Genomic DNA, 21923 nt, shown 5'->3' on the forward strand with positions numbered 1-21923 from the left:
TCTATCGAGCAAGGAGCCCAATGTGGGACTTGATCCCTGCATTCTGGGATCATGACCTGAGCCAAAGACAGATGCTTAACCCACTGAGCCACCTAGGCATCCCTGTGGGTTTTTTTAAATTTTTACTTATTTGAGAGAGCATGAGCAGCAGCAGGAGAAAGGGCAGAGGGAGAGGGAGAAACAGGCTCCCCAATGAGCAGGGAGCCCGAAGTGGGGCTCCATTCCAGGACCCTAGGATTCTGACCTGAGCCAAAGGCAGACACTTAACCAAAAGAGCCACCCAGGTGCTCCAAAATTATAAATATTTTTAATAGGACAGAACAAGAGCTCTTACAAATTAGTAAGACAGGCAGCAAAAGGGGCGCCTGAATGGCTCAGTGGGTTAAAGCCTCTGCCTTCGGCTCAGGTCATGAACTCAGCATCCTGGGATCGAGCCTCGCACTGGCTCTCTGCTCAGCAGGGAGCCTGCTTCCCCCTCTCTCTCTGTCTACTGGTGATCTCTGTCTGTCAAATAATAAATAAAATCTTTAAAAAAAAAAAAAAAGAAAGCTAGGCAACGCTCTTCCCACCATCTTTCCATGCCACCATAATGGTGTACACGAATGTCCTGGCAGATGCTCTCAAGAGCATGAACAATGCTGAGAAGAGAGGCAAACACCAGGTTCTTACTAGGTTGTGCTCCAAAGTCATCACCAGGTTTCTGAGATGATGAAGCTCGGTTACATTGGCAAATCTTAAATCACGAATGATCACAGCGCTGGAAAAATTGTGGTGAACCTCATGGGCAGGTTAAAGAAGTGTGGAGCAGCAGCCCCAGATCTGATGTACAAGATCTAGGAAAATGGCAGAATAACCTGTTCCCGTCCCCACAGTTTGGTTTCTTTGTCCTGATGACCTCAGCTGGCTTCATGGACCACAAAGAAGCATGACGAAAACACACAGTATGGAAAATCCTGGGATTCTTTCTCTAGGGATGGAATACATAACATGCAAATAAAATGTCTCAATGGACCCAAAAAAATAAATTTTTTTTTTAAAAAGGCAAGAAAAGGAAAAAAAAATAGAAAGCTAGGCAAGGGAAATAAGCAATTAAAAATATAGCCAATTAATGTGAAAGTATGTACAAATTATGTCAGTAATATACTATTTTTCACCAGTAAAACTGGCAACAAAAAATTCTTTTGTATCGATTTTAAATATAACATTTAGCATTGGTGAGGGTTTAGGGGAAACTGGGATTCTTGCACACTGATGATGTAAACATAAACTGGCTCAATCTTTCCACAGGTAAGAGTGGCAAACGCCTTACAAGACACAAATACCCTCCAGTCTAACTTTATGTGCCAAGACAGTTCTTGGAGAAAGAATAGTCTTTAACAAACGGTGTTGAGACAACAGGATACCCACAAGCACAAGAATGAAGTTGGACCTCTACCCCACACCGTATACAAAAATTAACTCAAAATGGATCTAAGACCTGGGGCGCCTGGGTGGCTCAGTCAGTTAAGCATCTGTCTTCGGCTCAGGTCACGATCCCAGCATCCTGGGATCGAGCCCCATATCGGGCTCCCTGCTCAGCGGGAAGTCTTCTTCTCCCTCTCCCACTCCCCCTGCTTGTGTTCCTGCTCTTGCTGTCTCTCTCTGTCAGATAAATAAATAAAATCTTAGGAAAAAAAAAAGCGTCCAATTCTTGATCTTGGCTCAGGTCTTGATCTCAGAGACATGGATTCAAGTCCTGCATTTAAAAAAAAAAAAAAAGAAGAAGCTAAAACCTAAACATAGGAGAACCTGTCTGGCTCAGTAAGTAGGTGACTCTTCATCTCGGGGTCATGAGTTTGAGCCCCATGTTAGGCACAAAGATTACTTAAAAAAATAAAAAATAAAAATAAAATAAAATACCTAACTGTAAAAGCTAAAACTGTAACTCTTAGAAGGAATATGGGTTAATTTTTGTGACCTTGAATTAGGCAGTGGTTTCTTGGATATGACACCTAAAGCACAAGCAACAGAAAAAAAATAATGCGCATACTGGAATTTATAAAATAGGAAAAAAACACCCCTTTGTACTCCAAAGAACACTATACAGAAAATAAAAAGACAATCCACAGAAAAGAAAACATACCTGCAAATCATCTAAAAAGAGTCTAGTATCTAGAAAAAATAAAGAAATTTTCAACTCAACAAAAACACAAGCCCATTAAAAAATGGCCTATAAGCACATGCAAAGATGTTCACCACTAGTTTTTGGGAAATGCAAATCAAAACTACAAGGAGATAGATACACACCCAATAGGATGGCTATATTCAAAAAGATAATGAAAAAAGTTGACAAAAACATGGAGAAACTGGAAACCTCCTACATTGCTGGTGGGAATGGAAAATGTTACAGCTGCTTTTTATGATCTAGCAATTTCACTCCTAGATATTTATCCACGAGAAATAGAAACATATGTCCACATACAAACTTGTACGTGAATGTTCATAGCAGTATTATTCCTAATGGCCCAAAAGTGGAAACAACCCAACTGTCCATCAGCTGGTAAATGGATAAGCAAAAAGCCATGTATTGTATGACTCCATTCTTACGAAATGTTCAGAATAGTAACTCCATAGAGACAGAAGGTCTGGATGAGTTTGCCAGGGGCTGGAGGTGAAGGGTAGAGAGGGGAGTGATAATGGGTGGTTTTGTTCTAGGATGATGAAAAAGTTCTAGGATGATGAAAAAGTTCTGGGATTAGAGGGCCCAAGGTGGTTCAGTTGATTAAGTGGCTGCCTTCTGCTCAGGTCATGATCCCAGGGTCTTGGGATCAAGTCCCACATTGGGCTCCCTGCTCCACGGAAAACCTTCTCCCCCTCCCCCTCCCCCTGCTTCTGTCTCCTCTCTCACTGTATCTCTCTCTGTCAAATAAATAAATAAAATCTTTTAAAAATAAAAATAAAAATTACCTTAGAAGGGCAACAAGGTTGTCAGTTGAGCGTCCAAATCTTGATTTCAGCCCCAGGGTTGTGAGATCTAGCACCACGCTGGGCATGGAAGCTGCTTAAGGTTCCCTCTCTCCCCCTCCCTCTAACCTTACCCCTTGCTCACATGCTTGCCTGTGCACTCTCTATCAAAAATATATAAATAATGCCTTAGAAATGAATTTTATATGAAAGATATTCATTCTATTAATAATTTTTCATCAGTCAAAAAAAAAAAATGCCCATGGGGCGCCTGGGCAACTCAGTCAGTTAAACGGCAGACTCTTGATTTCTAGCCAGGTCATGATCTCTGGGCTGTGGGACCCAGCCCCGTGTCCAGCTCCACGCTCAGCTCAGCTCAATGCAGAGTTCACCTGAGAGTCTCTCTCTCCTCTGCCCCTCCCTCACCCTGCTCGCATGCTCTCAAGATGCTCTCAAATGAATACATAAATAAAATCTTAAAAAAAAAAAGTATACCTACAATATTCTAATGCCCTTCCCCCAAACAAGAAAACAATTTCAGGATAAAATCAGTTCTAACTTCTGGCCTCCAGATTGTGAGAGAATAAATTTTTGTTGTTTAAAAAAATTTTTTTAAATTCTTTAACATTGGAAAAAAAGGGGCGCCTGGGTGGCTCACTGGGTTAAGCCTCTGCCATCAGCTCAGGTCACGGTCTCGGGGTCCTGGGATTGGGCCCCGCATTGGGCTCTCTGCTCAGAGGGGAGCCTGCTTCCCCCTCTCTCTCTGCCTGCCTCTCTGCCTGCTTGTGAACCCTCTCTCTCTCTCTCTGTCGAATGAATGAATGGAATCCTAAAAAGAAAAAGAAAGAAAAAGAAAAAAGGAAAAGCTTATTCCTTTAAAAAAAAAACTGGGAAAAAAATTTTGAAGTATACTCACAGTAGGAATCCATATTGATAAAAAGGAAATACATGTATACATATGGTAGAAGTTTAAAAATATTCACACCAAAATGTTAACAGTCCTTATATCCTGGAAGTAGTATAATGGGGGCTATTTTTTTATTTCTTTGGTTTGGCTTTATTTTCTAGTTTCTTAACAATTAGTATTAATTAGTAGTAGTGTTTAAACAATCTGTTGATTTTAAAAACAAGTATTCTAGAGGACAGTGGTATTAACACCTCATACCAAGAAAGAAAGGCTGAATAACTAACTTCAAGGAATAAAGACATCAAAATTCCAGACCTCATCAGACACCTAACACTTCGTTAAATCCAAATTACTGGAAGTTAACTTTTAAACCTCTACAACCACGCTCCTAATGGAGTCTTACTTCTGCTGTGGCAGAAATTTATAACGCTTGATGGTAACTAAAAGTTACATTATTTTGACAAAAATCAAAACACTAAGGGAAACATGAAGGACCAGATCCCCGTTCTCAGTCCAGGAACTGGTTCTGATGAAACATGGTATACTGGAGGACTGAGTGTGCAGATGAAGCATTTACTCTGCACAGTGCGGAGGCATTGTTCAGATACAAAAATACAGTAAAAAAAAAAAAAAAAAATGGAGGGCACCTGGGTGACATAGTCGGTTAGGCACCCTGATTCCTCATTTTGGCTCAGGTCGTTAATCTCAGGGTTGTGAGATAGAGACCTGTCTCAGGCTCCATGCTTCACGGGGAGTCCGCTTGAGGTTCTCTCTCTCCTTCTGCCCTCCCCCACCCCATGCACACATTCACGTGCTTGCTCTGTCTCTTACATCAATAAAATCTTTTAAAAAAAAATACTGTAACTTCACCAACAACAAAAACTACCACTAACAAGTGTTTACTCCCCAAAAGACAGACAAGCTGACAGAAAATAAAGCTACTCGTCACATACAAAAGGACAGAACTGAAAATTTTGAAATCAACTCTGCAGTTGTATTTTTACATGTTTTTAAAAAAGTGAAAATAGAGCTCTACTTCAGACTAGTTTCAAAGAAAAAGCAACACGTAAAGGAAACACTGCAAAGTACTTCAGAGAAAAAGAAAAAGAGTTAAAATGAGTTTTACTTAGAAATGTTTAATTAAGGACATTCTCAATACTGCCAAGAAGTTTGTAAAATAAAAATAGAGTTGGGGTGCCTGGGTGGCTCAGTTGGTTAAGCCTCCAACTCCTGGTTTCGGCTCAGACTGTGATCTCAGGGTCGTGAGATTAAACCCCACTTCAGGCTCTGCAAGTTCAACACTGAATCTGCTTGAGATTCTTTCTCCCTCTTCCTCTGCCCTTTCTCCACTCCCACTCTCATTCTTTCCAAATAAACAAATAAATAAAATCTTAAAAAAGAATAAAATAAAAAGTGAAGTTAAAATCAGGTGAGGCTATTTATGAGGTTAATATGACAAAAGCACAATGAACCATCACTACCTATATTAAAACCAAAAGTTAAAATCAGGTGAGGCTATTTTTGAGGTTAATATGACAAAAGCACAATGAACCATCACTACCTATATTAAAACCAAAGTAAAAAACAGTGGTAACACTAAATGCTGATGAGCATGCAGAGAAATGGGATCTCACACATCACTGATAGGAATGTACTACGACAACCACTCTAAACCAGAGTTTAGCAGTTTCTTTTAAAACTAAATACGGGGCACCTGGGTGCCTCAGTTGGTTAAGCGACTGCCTTCGGCTCAGGTTATGATCCCAGGGTCCCTGCTCAGTGGGGAGCCTGCTTCTCCCTCTCCCCCTGATGCTCTGCCTGCTTGTGCTCTCTCACTCTGTTAAAAAAAAACAAAAACAAAAACAAAAAAAAACCAGAAACAAAAACTAAATATGAAACTGGGGTGCCTGGGTGGCTCAATAGGTTGACCTTCTGGCTTTTGGTTTCAGCTCAGGTCATGATCTCGGAGTTGTGGGACCAAGCCCTGGACCAGGCTCCACACTTGGCACAAAGTCCACTTGGGATTCTCTCTCTCTCTCCTCCCCCTGTCCCTCGCCCAGACATGCACACACACTCTCTCTCTCAAATAAATAAATAAAATAAAAATAAATATGTACTTACCATACGATCAAGCACTTTAAGGCATCTACCCCCCCCAAAAAGGAAACTTTATGTTCACTCAAAAATATGTATGCAAAAGTTTTTAGCCACTTTACTTGTAGTAGCCAGAAACAGGAAACTCTTCTGGTATGTCCTTCAATGGGTGAATCATTAAACAAACTATGGTACATCCACCCTTTGGAATACTACTCAACATTAAAAAGGAATGAACTATTAATACATGAAACAATTTGGATAGATCTCAAAGGAATTATGGTAACAGGAAAAAAGCCAAAGTAACATACTGTGTGATTCCATTTATCTAACACTCTCAAAATAACAAAATTACAGAGATGGAGAACAGCTTAGTGGTTGCTCAGGGTTAGCGACAAGCGTGAAAATAAAGGGTTAGCATAAGGGATCCTTGAGGTGCTGGTATTGTCCTGTATCTTGATTATGGTGGTGTCACACAAATCTACACATGACAAAACTGCACAGAACCACACACACACTAATGAACACATGTAAAACGCATGAAATCTACATCAGGCTATGAACTGTAACAATGTCAGTTTCCCGGGTTTGATATTAAACTACAATTATATAACATGTTACCACTGCATGAAACTAGGTGAAGGGAACATGGGATCCCTCTGTACTGGGTTTTTTGTTTTGTTTTGTTTTTTGTTTTTTAGGGTTTTTTTTGCAATTTTCTGTGAATCTGTATTTCAAAAGAAAAAGAAAAAAAATTACATGAGGCTATGCGTGAGAAGGCTAATATACCAAATAGAAAAAATTTAACATAGCATTTGGAACTTGGTAAAAAGGTTACCATGAGCACTTTGACTTTTCTGAGCCCTTACAGTCAATCAACTAATTTGAAAACACAGGTTTCTGCAGATTATTCAAACTATTTCAGCCGAGAGCGTGACTGGAGGTAGAAGTCTTGAGTTTAGTTACCAGATACTACATGAAATCTCCTATGGACACGGCAAGATTTTTTCCAGACTTGAAACTATTTAAGTGAGTAAGAAACCAGTGCACAACATAATGTCTCCAAAATGTTTCTTTCTAAAATCTTTGACTTCAGGGGGCTCCTGGGTGGCTCAGTTGGTTAAAGCCTCTGCCTTCGGCTCAGGTCATGATTCCAGGGTCCTGGGATGGAGCCCCGCATTAGGCTCTCTGCTTGGCAGGGAGCCTGCTTCCTCCTCTCTCTGCCTGCTTCTCTGCCTACTTGTGATCTCTGTCAAATAAATAAATAAAATAAAATAAAATAAAAATCTTCAACTTCAATCTCCTTAGGGTCCAAAGCCCTTAGTATACAAGTCTCTTGTATCATCGAATAAAACTTGTAAGATGAAAATAAATGTACTGCCTGCTGTCTGGATCCAAATTAATGTAAAGTCTAGCTCAAGGCCATCCTCTATTTCCAATATTCCCTTAGGAAAAAAAATAATTCCCCATCATGTTAAAAATGGGAAAATGAACTGAAAGCCTTTATGGTATTCTGCAGCAGCTGAGTCCCTAGCAAATATTCTGAAGGATAGAAAGAACATTCTACTGGCAGTCTTCTGAATTCCTCAAGCAGGCTCTGAGCTGTCCAGTCAGCTCTGCAGGAAGGAGCAAAGACAGGAGTCTCAGACCAGCTGCTGGGAACTGGACCCTGCTTCTTCAAATAAGCATCCTCTTTGGCCTAGCGCCCCCTTCGGCATTACTCCACACCTGTGTGTGTGTACGTGATTAATACAGACAGTCTCCAGTGCCGTGGGTGTGATCCTGAAATAGCTTCCTCTGCCGAATATTACTCCAACGGATTCAACAGAAGGGGGAATAGAAAGCTGAGTGAAATTATACAACAGCTTGCTTCTCTAGCTTCCATAGAAAAAGTGGCTGAAATGTTTCTCAGCTTCAGCAGGTATAAGAGTATCTAAATACAACCATTTGACCAGTGGCCATATCAGCAGGGGAGTCCCTGGCTTTTCTTCCCATGGACTCTTCTGGACTCCTAACACTACGATGTACTGGCAGGCGTTTCATGGAAGGAGCTGTGCTAGGAGGCCATCTATCACACCAGGACCCGCCCTGTTATAACACATGCTCCCCTTCCCCACCTTGGATCCTTCTAGTAGCCTTTTCCCATCCTTCCTTTACTGCAATATCTTAAATCTTCTGTGTGAACCCAGGGTAGACTACAAAAAGCTCTATTCACTCACTGGTTCCTCAAGAGCCAGAAACTTAATGGGGTTTGAAAAAAAGACTCCACACCCTGACACATCATCAAGGATTCTGACAGCGACAGTGTTCAGGTCACAGATTTTGAGGTGAAGATGAGTCGTGACATGGAAGTATCTTAGTTGAGCACATTATACTACTAAACTTGAGGAAATCCACAAACATGAATTACACTGTGCAGAATCTATCCATAGGAAACCTAATGTCTTCTTGATATCAAATGCAGTAAAGTTCAAGGATCTGAGGGTTCTAGTCCCCCAAAGAATTACTGTGGGCTACATTTGCAAATGCACAGAAATTAACACTTAGGGCAAGCACTTGGAATAAGGTCTCTAAATTCTTTTATACTCAACACCATGTTAATCTGCCTGATCACCTACTTTGGAGCCCAGCATTAACAGCGATCCTATTGATCAGAGCTGGAGAAATTAGCAGGAAGAGGCAGTAATGCCACTGCTGAAGAACAGCGTCAGCATCCTGGACTTACCGCGATCTAGAGTACGTGGACGTCAGGAAGGACATTGTCCCGCTGCAGCAAAGAGGACTATGCCTTGGTCCCCAAATTTCAACTCACTGCTAGACAGTCAGCTAAACGTCACCTTGTATTTTTACTCCAAATCCACCATCCCACCCCTGACTTGCAATGATAACTGCAGTGTTTCCTCATGCTGGTTCAAAGCTACAAAGTGATCATTCAAACCAGGAAGGCAGTCAGGATCCTCTCCGCCCTCCCCTGTAGCATCACTCACACTCACTCGTTCTTTACCGTTCCCATCTCCATGAGCCCCCGTCAAGAAATTATTCCTTAAACCCAAGTTTCCCAGCAAGGCCTTCTTGAAGTTCCACAGCCAAATTCATGCTCTAAAACATTATTTTGAACAAGTCATCCAAGCCTTGAAAAAAAAAATACCTACAGATCTGGCAATGCAGCCAACACAAACCCATCCTGATGAGCTTGGACAAGCTCCCAGCACCTTTCACAAGAACTTTCTAGACACAAGGGGGCTCAAGACCAAGGACTCTGAATCTCCAGAAGGTAACTGCGTTCACTACTTTTTTGACATCGTTTCTTTTTCTATGGCAATCAACAATTAAATCTTTGAAAAGGGCTTATGGCTCATTTTCACGGACAACCAGAAGGAGCAGGTGGACTGCTTCCTACACCACAGCCAGCCTTGGAGGGGAAAGAATTCCAAGAAATAGATGGTGAAAGCAACTTTAAAAAGAAAAAAAAAAAAAGGAACATGAGCAAACTCCCTGAGTCTGTGCACACACGGAGAAGGCTGAGGTGGTGAGCGGATTTTTAATTTTTTTTTTTTATTTTACTTTTAAGTAATCTGTCTGCCCAAAATGGGGCTCGAATACACAACCCCAAGATCAAGCGTCACATGCTCCATGGACTCAACCAGCCAGGCACCCCCAGTTGGATTCAATTTTGAAAGAGAATATGAAGGCTACAGGATGAAATCCAAATATCTTATTCTACATTTAAGTAAGCTCAGTCAGTTAAGCATCCAACTCTTGACTTCAGCTCAGGTCATGATCTCAGGGTCAAGAGACAAAGGCTTGCATTGGGCTCTGTGCTCAGCACAGAGTCTGCTTGAGTTTCTCTCTCTCTCTCTCTCTGCCCCTCCCCACTACTCATGCACACACTCTCTCTCAAGTAAATAAATAAAGTAAATCTTTAAAAAGAAAGAAAGAAAGATAGATAGATTTACAGATAGATGGATGGATGGGACACCTGGGTGGCTCAGTGAGTTAAGCGTCAGCCTTTGGCTCAGGTCATGATCCCAGTGTCCTGGGATCGAGCCCCACATCGGGCTCCCTGCTCAGCAAGGAGCCTGCTTCTCCATCTACCACTCCCTCTGATTGTGGTCTCTCTCTGTCTCAAATACAAATAAAATCTTTAAAAACGAAAGAAAAAAAGAAATTTCTATCTTGGCAGCCCCTGGGTTGCTCAGCTGGTTAGGTAACCAACTCTGGATTTCTCCTCAGGTCGTGATCTCAGGGTCCTGGGATTGAGCCTTGCGTGGGGCTCCACACTCAGCATGCAGTCTCCCCCTCTGCCCCTCCCTACCACTCCTGCGCACTCTCCCTAAATGAATAAAATCTTAGGAAAAAAAAAGAAATTCCATCCTAACTTGTGACCTAGTATGTAGAGAAAACATATATATGAAAGGAAAAATAAACAGAGGCAGGCTATAGCAAGAGCGGGAAGCAAGTAATTCAAGAGTTGAAAAGAGGAACCACAAAAATGAAGGACTTGGATGACAAAGAAGTCAGGATTTTGAACTGTATCTTGGAGTGTTCAGGTAGTATGTCAACCAGTTTGGCTGGGGCAGAGAACACAGAGACCAAAGAATATGGGAGAGAGAGCATGTTTACAGCCGTCCCACAGTTACAGTCCATGGTTCATATGCCTTCTACTCCTCTCCCTATCTGGACTTGAGTCAGTGCAGAGGCCAGGAACCACTACAATTTGTTGACCAATTAGCTAAACGTCAGTCCCCAGAACTCAGAATGTTAGTAACAGTTTTACTAAATTTAATCTAAGAACAGCGTAACATTGAGGTGCACTGTGAATTCAGATTTTTAAATACCTGTACTAAAAATAGCAAAACTATTATAAAAGTCAAGACAAGGATCTACAAATCAAAACAAGAATTTTTAAACTCAGACACTCTTCCAAAAACTACTTAAGAACATAGAAAATTTTACTACTGACATCCTCTAAAAGAAAAGGCAGAAGAATGGAAAGTCTTAGGAAGTGATAAAGTTTTAAAAACAGGTTTACAATCAGTTTTTAAACAGTAATACCTCTGGGAAAAGGAAATTCCTTAATCCCTTTGAGGGCAATATATTTGAATCAGGAATAACAACATCCTGTCTCTACATAAGTTCAAATAGGAACCTTTTACAGTATCCCTAACATTAAACAGCAAGTAGAGGAGAAGACCATTTCCAATCTGTCAAGAAGAAAAGCAGCCTGTTTTGGATTTATCACCTATCTTTGCCAGACACATATGCAGAAGCTTCAGTAAAACGAAACTAGGGAACTTCAAGGTTTTAGTTGACAGTGATTACTTAACTGGAGCTTATTTCTGTGAAATGAAACTACCAGAACCTTTAGATATCAACTGGCTTGTTGCTAAACCACAGGTCTATGCTTCGGTCTTGGAAACGCTAACAGGATAGAACCCATGAGCCTTTTATTAAAACATGATGACCATGGAGAGCGCCCTTGAAGCTTAGCAACAGAGGACTCAACTCTAAAAGGTTCCCCTTGGAAAGTGAGGATGGGTTTGACATGTAACCCAGCGCCAGTCCTAAAACGCTTGACTGCGTTTTCCATAAAAGGTGGGAGTTGGAATAGTAGCATAGAGCAGACACCAGCCCACTAGAAGCAGATGGAACCCACCAACTCATTTTACCCAGACCTCCAAAAAGGTACACAGAACTGTCTGTGCTTGCCAAAGCAGGGCAGATCTGAATGGGTGAATATACGAAAATGTTTCACAAAGGATTACTTATGGTATTGCCTTTGCCTACTGTGGCCCCCAGTGTAAAACAGGATCTGAAAAATGAAAAATAATTTGAAAGCTCATTCTGCATATCAAGCTAAACACACACACACAGCCCAAATTTTTATTTTACAAAATAAAAAAAGGCTCAGTAACCTATTCAGTCACAGGGGCTCTTCTAGAAGGGCTATTTAGCCAGAAACATTCCCTGCTTATGTCCACAGTTCACCAGGGGCCAGGTAAGATTCCATTTTGTAACAGCTGAACTTTATACAGAAAGTCATTAATGGTGCAACATTCACTCATTAGCATAAGCCTACCCCCCCCCCCCCAGAATGAAAAGCATTGGCTGTATCTGCCAGGATGACACCGAACCGTGAGAAGCTGGAGCCAAGGCTCCTGAACTCCTAGAAAGTTCCACTGGCCTCAGAAGAGCTCACTATCTCCTCCAGCCTAAACTTAGCTGTCACCCTATTTCTCAATCCCCACAGAAAAAGGCATTGCTAATACCAGAAATTTATTTTAAATAAAAAATTAAAAGATGGGCAAAAGGGTCAACAGCAGGCAAAACCTTACAGGGCTGACATGATTCCTGTTTGGGATTGGGGGAGGGGGAGGAGCTTTCTGGATGTTTCTATTCTTGGCAAGGAAAGCACCTCCAGGTCCTATACCACCAAAGGCACTAACACAGGAATGTTCTCAGGGAATCAATGATTTGCCTGTGCTAATAGACTTCATTTTGGGGTGTGTTGATGGGGAGCAAGATGGGGAGGCCTGGAGGGGGGAGAGGGGAAGGCGTGTTTGATTGGGGGGATGGGAGGAAAGAACAGATGGATAAGGGGGCCAGGAAAGGTGGGGAGAGTGTGGATGACTAAGGGAGGTGAGGGGAGGATGTGGATGGCTAAGGGGATGTCCAGAAAAGGCCTGGAAGGCTGAGGGGAAGAAGGAAAAGGTGTGGACCGCTAAGGAGTGGGGTAAGGTGTGGATGGTGGAGGGATGTAGGGAAGGCCATCATCCCCCAGGGAAGCGGCAACGAAGGCAGGCCGAAGGGGGTGGCCTCGCCCAGGCTCCCCCCAATCCACCTTCTGTGGGCGTGTGCCCGGCTGCGCGTGTGCAAGGGCCAGGCCACCAGGCCGCAGGGCCACCACTCACCCCACGACTCCCTGGTTGTAGTTCCTCCGCTTCCACGGTGTCCCGCTGTACACGCCCCCGCTGCCGTCGGCCCGGCCGCCCCCCGCGGCCTGCCCTCCGCTGGGCTGCAGCAGGCTGTAGTTGAGTCCGTAGGTGCTGGCCTTATTATCGCGCTTCCTCTTGTTGCTGCTGCCTGAGGCCGGGTCCGCGGGATCCGCGGTGGGGACGGCGGCGGAGGAGTGTGGGGACGAGGACGCGGAGGGGGACGGAGACGCCGAGGGGCCCGCGGCAGCGCGGCGGGCCCAGGCCGCGGGCTGGTGGTGGTTGTTGTTGTTGTTGGTCGTCTCCAGGGGCAGGAAGTCCCGCTGCTCCGCGGACTGCGCGTGGCCGCCCAGCAGGCGCTCCCCGGAGCGGTACATGCCGGCCGGGGCCGGGGCCGGGGTCGCACCGCCGGGGCTGCCGGTGCTGCTGCCGCTCCCGCCGGTGGCCGTGCTGCTGCCGCCGCCGCCGCCGCTCGCGCCGCCGCTGCTGTGACAGTGGTGGTTGAAGTAGAGGTTCCTCAGCCCCTGGGTCGTCTCCCAGATCTGCATCCACAGACTGTTGGACGGTCCGAGCTGCTCTGGCTGGAACCAGGCGATCCTCGGATCCATCAAACGGCGGCGGCCGCTGCCCCCGCCCCTCCCGGCCGCCCGCAGGGCCGCCGCCGCCGCCGCGCCTCAGGCGCACGCCCGGCCTCGGCGGCTGCTGCTGCTGCTGCTGCTGCCGCTGCTGCCGCTGCTGCCGCTGCTGCTACTGCTGCTCGGGGCCCGCCGCGGGCGGCGCGGTCGCGCAGGGAACCCGGCCGGCGCCGGCGGCGTCGCTCCCGCCCTCGGGGGCTCCGCGGGCCCTCCCCCCCTCCCTCCGCCCCTCCGCCGAGCCCCTGTCACTGGGGTCCCCGTGCAAATGGCGGCGGCGGCTGCGGAATAGGGCGAGCAGCGGCAGCGGCAGCGGCAGCGGCGGCAGCGGCGGCAGCGGCGGGGGCGGGGGCGGGGGCGGCGGCGGCGGCGGCGGCGGCGGCGGCGGGGGCGGCGGCGGCGGCGGCGGCGGCGGCGCGGCGGCGGCGGCGGCGGCGGCGGCGGCGGCGGCGGCGGCGGCGGCGGCGGCGGCGGCGGCGGCGGCGGCGGCGGCGGCGGGACGCGCCTGCTCGGTAGCGTCCTCGCTCCTCCGGCCCCGGGGCGGGGCCTCCGCCAGCCCCGCCCCGCCCGCTCCGCCCCGCCCCGCCCCCGCCCTCCCGCGCTCGCCCCGCCCCCGCCGCGCCGCGCTGCCCGGTCAGCCCCGGCGGCCGCGCCGTGCGTCACAGAGGCCGCGGTGCGGCGCGGCGGGGGCCACAACCGCCTGGCCCAACCGTCCCCGCGCCATCTGAAGAAGGAGCCGCATGTACCTGAGCGTCCAGGCTCCCCTGATGCGCGCGCCGTCCCCGGTCTGGGTTCCCGGTCTCTGAAACCGGGGGAGGCCGGCCGGACGCCGGCCCGCTCCGCAGCGAATGGATTGTGGGAGGTGCCGCCCCCACATCGTCCCCTCCCCCATCCAGCGGCCTCGGTGACACCCTCCGCTCTCGCGACCCCTCCCGAGATCTCCGCTCCAAGCCCGCCTGGGGCGGGCGGGGGAGCGGTGGGGGGAAGAAAACGTAACCCATCCTCGAGCATGTGCCCTGGACCCTGCATGGACGTGGGCTGCGCGGGCACCCTCGCTGCCCCCCGGGCCCGCGACGCTGCGTCCTCGTGGGGGTTTGGAGCAGCAGGCGGTGGCGGATCTTCTCCTACCCCAGCCCAGACTGGGGAAGCCTGCGCCCGCCCGCGTGGCTGGACGTGCTGCTTCGTTGAGCGTGCAAGCCATGGGCTCAGAACCACCTGCACACACCCAAAACCCGCTTTACACACACACGCACACAGGAACGCGCATGGATGCACAGACAAGGAAGCAGGCACACATGCTGCTTGGTGTGGAAAGAATCCTCACTTGCCCCGGGGTGCATCAGCAGCCATGGAAAACTCTCGTCGGTACAGAATTAAGTTTAAGAAAACCCAAAACCTTTTAAGCCTAAAATGAGGACCATGTCGTTGGCATAAGTAGTTAACCACAAAGTGGTTATTTGCATGTCTTCCCAATTCCCAATAAACGACAAGGAAAAGGGAATTTTAAGTATTTTAAATCATAAAGAGAAAAAAAAAAATGAGTGAGCACGTTTCCTCTGTGCCCTCTGAGGTTGGTCCAAAGTATAGAATGAGTCTCTGATGCCCGATTTTGGCATTCTATTTTGGGAGCTCAATATCCTGGAAAGTTTGGGATTTGGGGCGAAAATGAAAAAATACTGGTCAAATTCGGAAGCATTGCTCTACCGTTTTTCTTGCTGAAGGAATAACATGGCCATAAACAGGAAAGCACACCCCAAAAACCCTAAATAGAAATTTCGTTTATCCTATTTGTTGCTGATTTACTATGAATTAATATTAAAAGTATCCTCAGAATGAAATTTGCTCTATACTGAGAATTAGAAAGCCAGGAAAATGAGTGGTATTTTTAAGGCTATTCACACTGACAAATTATACAAACATAAAGTATTGTATAGAAACAGGTTTCTTTTGGGGTGCCCGGCTCTTGATCTCTGGGTTTGGATTCCTAGTTCCAGGTTGAGTGTAGAGATTACCTAAAAATAAAAAAATATATAAAAGAAAGAAAGAAAGAAAGAAAGAAAGAAAGAAAGAAAGAAAGAAAGAAACAGGTTTGTTTGATGACTTCAAATTTGTTTCAAAAATCAAACAAGAGCAGGGGTGCCTGGGTGGTTCATTCAGTTAAGCGTCTGACTTTGGCACAGGTCGTGGTCCCAGGGTCCTGGGATGGAGCCTTGCTAGGGCTCCCTGCTCAGCAGGGATCCTGCTCTTCCCTCTCCCACTCCCCCGGCTTGTGTGAGCTTTCTCTCTTTCATTCTCTCTCTGTAAAATAAATAAATACATCTTAAAAAAAAAAAAAAAAAACAAGAGGGGCGCCTGGTGGCTCAGTTGGTCAAGAAAAAAAGAAAAGCCAAAGTAAACTGGAAAGCTGAAAAAAGTAGACATTATCAAGGCCCCACCATCTAGAAATAATCCCCTTGAAGACTTTGTTAAAACATTTCCAAAAACCTGTCCCTGCATGTTATGTGTCAAGACAGGCTTTTTTATTTTTACTTACTTATTTTAAATGCTATCCAGTCTTTAAAATGTGTTTTTTCAGATGTCCAAGAACATATTAAATGCCACTGATATCTAAGCCAAAAATAAAGTAGTCAAAGTTAGTAATAGTTCTAACCAGAAATTAACATTTGTTATATTTGATAGCCCATTTATTTAAGCAAACCTAAAAACTACTAAAGTATTGGCAAAATTATCAAATGGGTTAATATAAATAAAAGAACTCTATGAGATGCAGGCTGTGAGGCAAGACATTACTGTTAGTTCACCTGCAGGGAATGCTGACTACTTAGCCCCATAACACATCCATGTTTCATAACATTCTTTCAGTAAATCTTAAATGTCTATCACCCATGCAAAACGAGCTATTTGCTTTAGAGAGGATAAATAAACAGCCAGGGTCTTTGGCTGCCATCCATGAATTTACTGACTGGTTAGGGAAGGAAAAAGAGTTAAACATTTAAAGTCAAATTATAATTTATTCAATTAATTTCAAAAGTATGTCTTGAGCAAATATGGACCATTGTTGGGGCTACAGCAATACAGCAATGAACAATACTGATGAGGTCCCTGCCTTCATGGACCTTACATTCTAGTGAATAAGGCAAGCATGTAAGGTCAGACAGTGTCGAGTGCTGCGAAGAAAAAGCAGGCTAAAGGAATAGTGACGGTGTGCTATTTTTAGATGGGCTAATCAGGGAAGGCTGTTCTGAGGAAGTGATATTTGAGCAGGAAATTAATGCAGCAGTGGGCCATGACCATCTAGGGAATGATCTATCAAGCAGAGAGAATAGCAAGTGCAAAGGCCCTGAGGCAGGAATATACTTTGCATGCAAAATGGCAAGGAAATGTAATTGAGTGTTGAAATGTATGCCATGGTACAAAATTGTAATGAGTGTTGAATGTCTACCATGGCATAGAATTATAAAGTAATTCTTGTGGAAGTTTCCTCAAAAATCATCCAGTTTAAAGTAAAACAGCAGGGAATTCTATATACATAAAAATGTATTCATTTTCCCCAACAAATCTGCAGTGTTTTGTCTCAAAATAATCTACTACTGCATTCAGAGAGATAGACTACACTAATTTCAATAATAAATTTTGATTACTCAACCTCTTCATTTTGCTATTTAGAACAAAAGAACAGACACTTATTACAGTCTTCAAAACCATCTGCATTAAATTGATGAGCCAAAAAACACAGCTATCACAAACCCAGACACTTTGCTCCATAATCTAATGTCCTATTCATTCTCAGTATTCTTGTTCTTAGGGGGGGAAATGTTGAGTCAATGGTTTCAACTTGGAAGATTTACTGAAACATCAAGATTCTGCAGAGTAAAAATCAAGTGTAAAAATGAGAAGAAAGCAAATTACCCGAGAACCAAACAAATTTAAATATGATTTCATTGATTTATTAACGTGAATAAAACTGAAGGGAAATGGCACACACATTGTACTACATGGCATTATTAATAATTGTCATTATATTTATTTTTTTTTTTTTATTTTTTTTTTTTTATTTCTTTATTTGACAGACATAGATCACAAGTAGGCAGAGAGGCAGGCAGAGATAGAGGGGGGAGGAAGCAGGCTCCCGGCTGAGCAGAGAGCCCGATGCGGGGCTCGATCCCAGGACCCTGGGATCATGACCTGAGCCGAAGGCAGAGGCTTTAACCCACTGAGCCACCCAGGCGCCCCTAATTGTCATTATATTTAAATCTTGGGCAGGATGTGATCATATTATTTCACTCCAGAGTTAACAAGAATCACAAACGATAAGTCATATAGTTAAAGTGATTAACATCCTCAGTGTTTGGGTTCTGAAGCCTTTGCTCCTGGTATTAATAATCTTGGACTTGGGCCCCCTTTACAAACTTTCCCCTTTTGCACACAATATACATCATTGTACCATGGTTCTTTTCTTCCTCATAAATACAAATAGGATTCCAAGTAGGAGAATCTTTTTCAATGACATTTCAAAATAATAGGCAATGTGGAGGCCTGTATCTTGTTCTGGACTGTCAAAATTTCTTCCATTCCTGTTTTAGAAACAAAATTGCTTAAGTTTTGTGCCATTCTGGAATCCTTGGAGTGAATATGTGCGTGTGTGTGTGTGTGTGTGTGTGTGTGGACACACGTGTCTAAGTTTAGGAAATTTTTAGTATAATTTGTATATTATAAAATTCACCTTTTTTAAAATATATTTTTAAAAGATTTTATTTATTTATTAGACAGATACCACAAGTAGGCAGATAGGCAGGCAGAGAGAGAGGAAGGGAAGCAGGCTCCCTGCTGAGCAGAGAGCCAGACGTGGGGGCTCGATCCCAGGACCCTGAGATCATGACCTCAGCCAAAATCAAGAGTCAGCCATTTAACTGACTGAGGCTCCCAGGTGCCCCAAGATTTTATTTTTACGTAATCTCTACTCCCAACACGGGCTCCAACTCACAACTGTAAGATCAAGAGTTACATGTTCTCCCGACTGACCCAGCCAGGTGCCCCATAAATAGACCTTTAAAAGTATGGGCATCTGGGTGGCTCAGTTGGTTAAGTGACTGCCTTTGGCTCAGGCCGTGAATCTGGAGTCCTGGAGTTCTAGTGTTTTGTGGAAGGTAGAAATTGTAGACAATGAAATTGTATATATTTTTTAAAGATTTTATTTATTTATTTGAAAGACAGAGATCACAAGTAGGCAGAGAGGCAGGCAGAGAGAGAGGGAGAAGCAGGCCCCCTGCTGAGCAGAGAGCCCGATGTGGGGCTCGATCCCAGGACCCTGGGATCATGACCTGAGGCGAGGGCAGAGGCTTTAACCCACTGAGGCACCCAGGCGCCCCTGAAATTGTATATTTAACTGAAGCGATTTCTAAGAAAAAAGGGTTGAAGGTGCAGCTTGGCTCTACCTGGCTGCTTATAGTAAAATTCAAGAAGAAAGAAACGAGTTACAGACAGAATTGTTAAGCAAAAAGGAAGTAGAACTTAATGATTTGGAAATTTTTCGGTCTATGCATATTGCAAAAAATGAGAACAATAAGGATATGGCCATGCAACCATTTGAGTTATTAGGTAATGAGTGTGGGTGGGAGCCACAGATTAATCAGCCACCCCCAGAAGGATAACTGCTAGGAGGAGGATATGGGAAGGAACGAAAGAAGGAAGGCTGTCCGACCTCGTGGGTTTTACAGGATCAGCCCATAGAACCATTTAGCTGAGCTCACACATTATTCTTCAAAACAAGGGAAGAATGATCCCAAAGGCAATTCGGAGGCCAATCAGGGCTTTCTCCTTGGTTTCAAAGTTTTAAATACTTAAAATCCACATCCACCCATTCAACCCACACACAACAGAACCGAATCGCCCCGTGACTTCATGTTTTTAATGATTTCCAAAGTCAGATTGTTCCTTCAACGCTCAAGTGCTTAGTTGGTACTCTGCCCAACATGGCCAGGCAACACTTGGTAAGTCATTCATTTCCACCCCACTCCCCTCCCGGATGTTTTGTGGCAAGCCTCTTCAACGAGAGAATTGCTATCCAACAGAAGTAAATATGCTTGGAACAGGTACATCATGTTTGGACCGCCTCAAAAGGAAGTAGAAAGGCAAATTTTATTTCTGGACATTTGTAAGCCAATCCACAGGCCCTTTTTCTAAGGTAAAATGCACACCAAAAGGTGCCAAGTGTTTCCCTTATTGTGTATCTGAGCCCAAAAGGCATTTCATTCAAGGAAAATTTGAATAATTTAAGTGCAGCCAAAATGGCGAGTGGCAATTTCTGTATCCGTTTGGCGGATGTGCAAAAGAGCCGACAAAAATTCTGCAGGCTGAGGACAAATGGACCGCACCCATTACACAGCAAGGAAAGGCGAGTCAGAGAGTACAGACTCGGGGAGGCCACACAGCGTGTGCCACAAAGAGAAGTTGCCAAGGTTACCATTTGGGAAAAAACACTGTGGCATCGTGCTAGTGGAACAGTTTCCAGTTTGTAGCCCCCGAACTGCTTCGAAACTAGTCTGTATAACAAATTTCAGATACAGCGAAAGTCATTCCTCCTAGGGCTGGAGAGAATAGAGACTCAGTTATTCACTGTCAGTAATCGCGGGGGACTATGACCACAGCAACACAAGATTATTGACCTTGTTCAAAGTTCTAAAACTGGACCTGAAAACATACAACTACAATGAATGTTCAATGATTAATCAGCATCTGTAAATGGATGGCCAAAAAACAGTGATTTAGAAGACAGCATTTCTATTTAGTTTTTTAAATCATAATTAGGGGTGTGTGTGTGTGTGTGTGTAAAACGTTACAATCTCACAGGTGACATTAAGGTTGCATCAGCTTGATGAATCTGTTCAAGCCACACATTCACCATGGCTCCCAGGTCATGACTTTGACTCCTATGAAGATCAAAAGTGGAACTCATCCTCTTGGCCAGAATAACATCCTTCCCAGGAAACATTTGGATACTTAACCAGTTGGAGTCTTTGCCATTCATTCATACATTCGTTCATTCATTCCGCCATCATTTAATACTGGAGCACAAAGGGGATTAAGAAGGGGACCTGGTCACAATCCAGTGGTCCGTGGCTGTGTGCTTGTGCTTCTAGTTAATATATGTCATCGTGGCCAAATCTTTTTCCCTCTGGCTGAAATGTGAGCACCTGGAGGACAGGCTGAAGTATATATAACTCAAATGGGGCACCTGGGACCCCCTAGAGCAGAGTGTCCTGGTGGCACATCTTTGGACTTCCAACTGGTAAGAGGGAGGAAAGAAGAATGATCTGGGAGTCTAGCTCAACAGATTACAAGGAACAAAGTGTGCAATCCCCTCCTTTCCTTACTTATAATGGTGCTGTGGACACACATGCTAAGCACCCCTATACTAAAATTGTTCAAATCCATTTTATTGTGACCAAGCAGTTGAGAAAATTTGACTGTAGTTGAAGACTGTGTTCATCTAGAATACTGTATCACCCATGGCTCAAATCACTTTGAATGAAATACCTTACTATCAAGTATGAGAGACCCCAAAGTAATGTTCTCTTATTTTCATTTCTTTTGTAGCCCTTCCAACTCATAAAATATGCAAGAAGCACAAAATATGGAAAGTGCACAAGAAAATTTCTTGAGGGGCGCCTGGGTGGCTCAGTCAGTTAAGCGGCTGACTCTTGATTTTGGCTCAGGGTTGTGAGACTGAGTCCCACATTGGGCTCCATGCTGGGTGTGGAACCAGCTTAAGATTCTCTCTCTCCCTCTGCCTCTGTCCCCCACCCCTAAAAAGAAAAAGGAAAGAAAAAGAAAGTTTCTTGAAAGGTCCCCGTGGAGTTGGACCAGCTTTTTTTTTTTTTTAAGATTTTATTTATTTATGTATTTATTTGACAGAGATCACAAGTGGGCAGAGGGGCAGGCAGAGAGAGAGGGGGGGAAGCAGTCTCCTGCTGAGCAGAGAGCCCATCGCGGGACTCAATCCCAGGACCATGGGATCATGACCTGAGGCAGAGGCTTTAACCCACTGAGCCACCCTGGTGCCCCTTGGACCAGCTTTTATGTAATACTAAATAATGGGCTTTCAGGGATGGAGAAGGAAGATAAAAAATCCACTCATTAAAAGTCACACATCACACATTTGGAAAAAAATCTCAACATCAAGCGTCCATTTGAATTATAATACACTAAAATCTGTGTTTCTCAGACTGATAAATGTGAAACAGTATAATGATACCCAGTGCTGGTGAGGGAATGGGAGAAACTAGTCTTGTTCATGGTTTATGGAAGGATAAAGCAGAGAAAAAGCTTTGGAGGACTATTTTGGTCCTATCTATCAAATTTATGTGTATATCCTTTGACCCAGTGTATTAGTCACCTCCAGCTGTCTTAACAGAA

The 21923-nt window shown here is 44.6% G+C and overlaps 1 protein-coding gene across 3 annotated transcripts in view; it reads right to left on the bottom strand.

The window, feature by feature from the left end:
- The window catches only part of TENT4B (terminal nucleotidyltransferase 4B), a gene marked incomplete at its 5' end in the record, with an annotated part of 66482 nt that extends 52190 nt beyond the window's left edge, over positions 1–14292 (bottom strand). For 2 of the 3 annotated variants that reach the window (XM_080828267.1, XM_080828268.1), the window contains one exon: positions 12856–13484. In XM_080828267.1, the coding sequence (XP_080684393.1) occupies positions 12856–13484 (629 nt within the window). Of the gene's footprint in view, positions 1–12855; positions 13485–14254 lie in introns of those variants that run through there. The other variant, XM_080828269.1, reaches the window with a different exon arrangement.
- Positions 14293–21923: the final 7631 nt, after the last annotated feature.

Source organism: Martes martes (assembly GCF_963455335.1).
Source record: "Martes martes genome assembly, chromosome: 17".
Lineage (NCBI taxonomy): Eukaryota > Metazoa > Chordata > Mammalia > Carnivora > Mustelidae > Martes > Martes martes.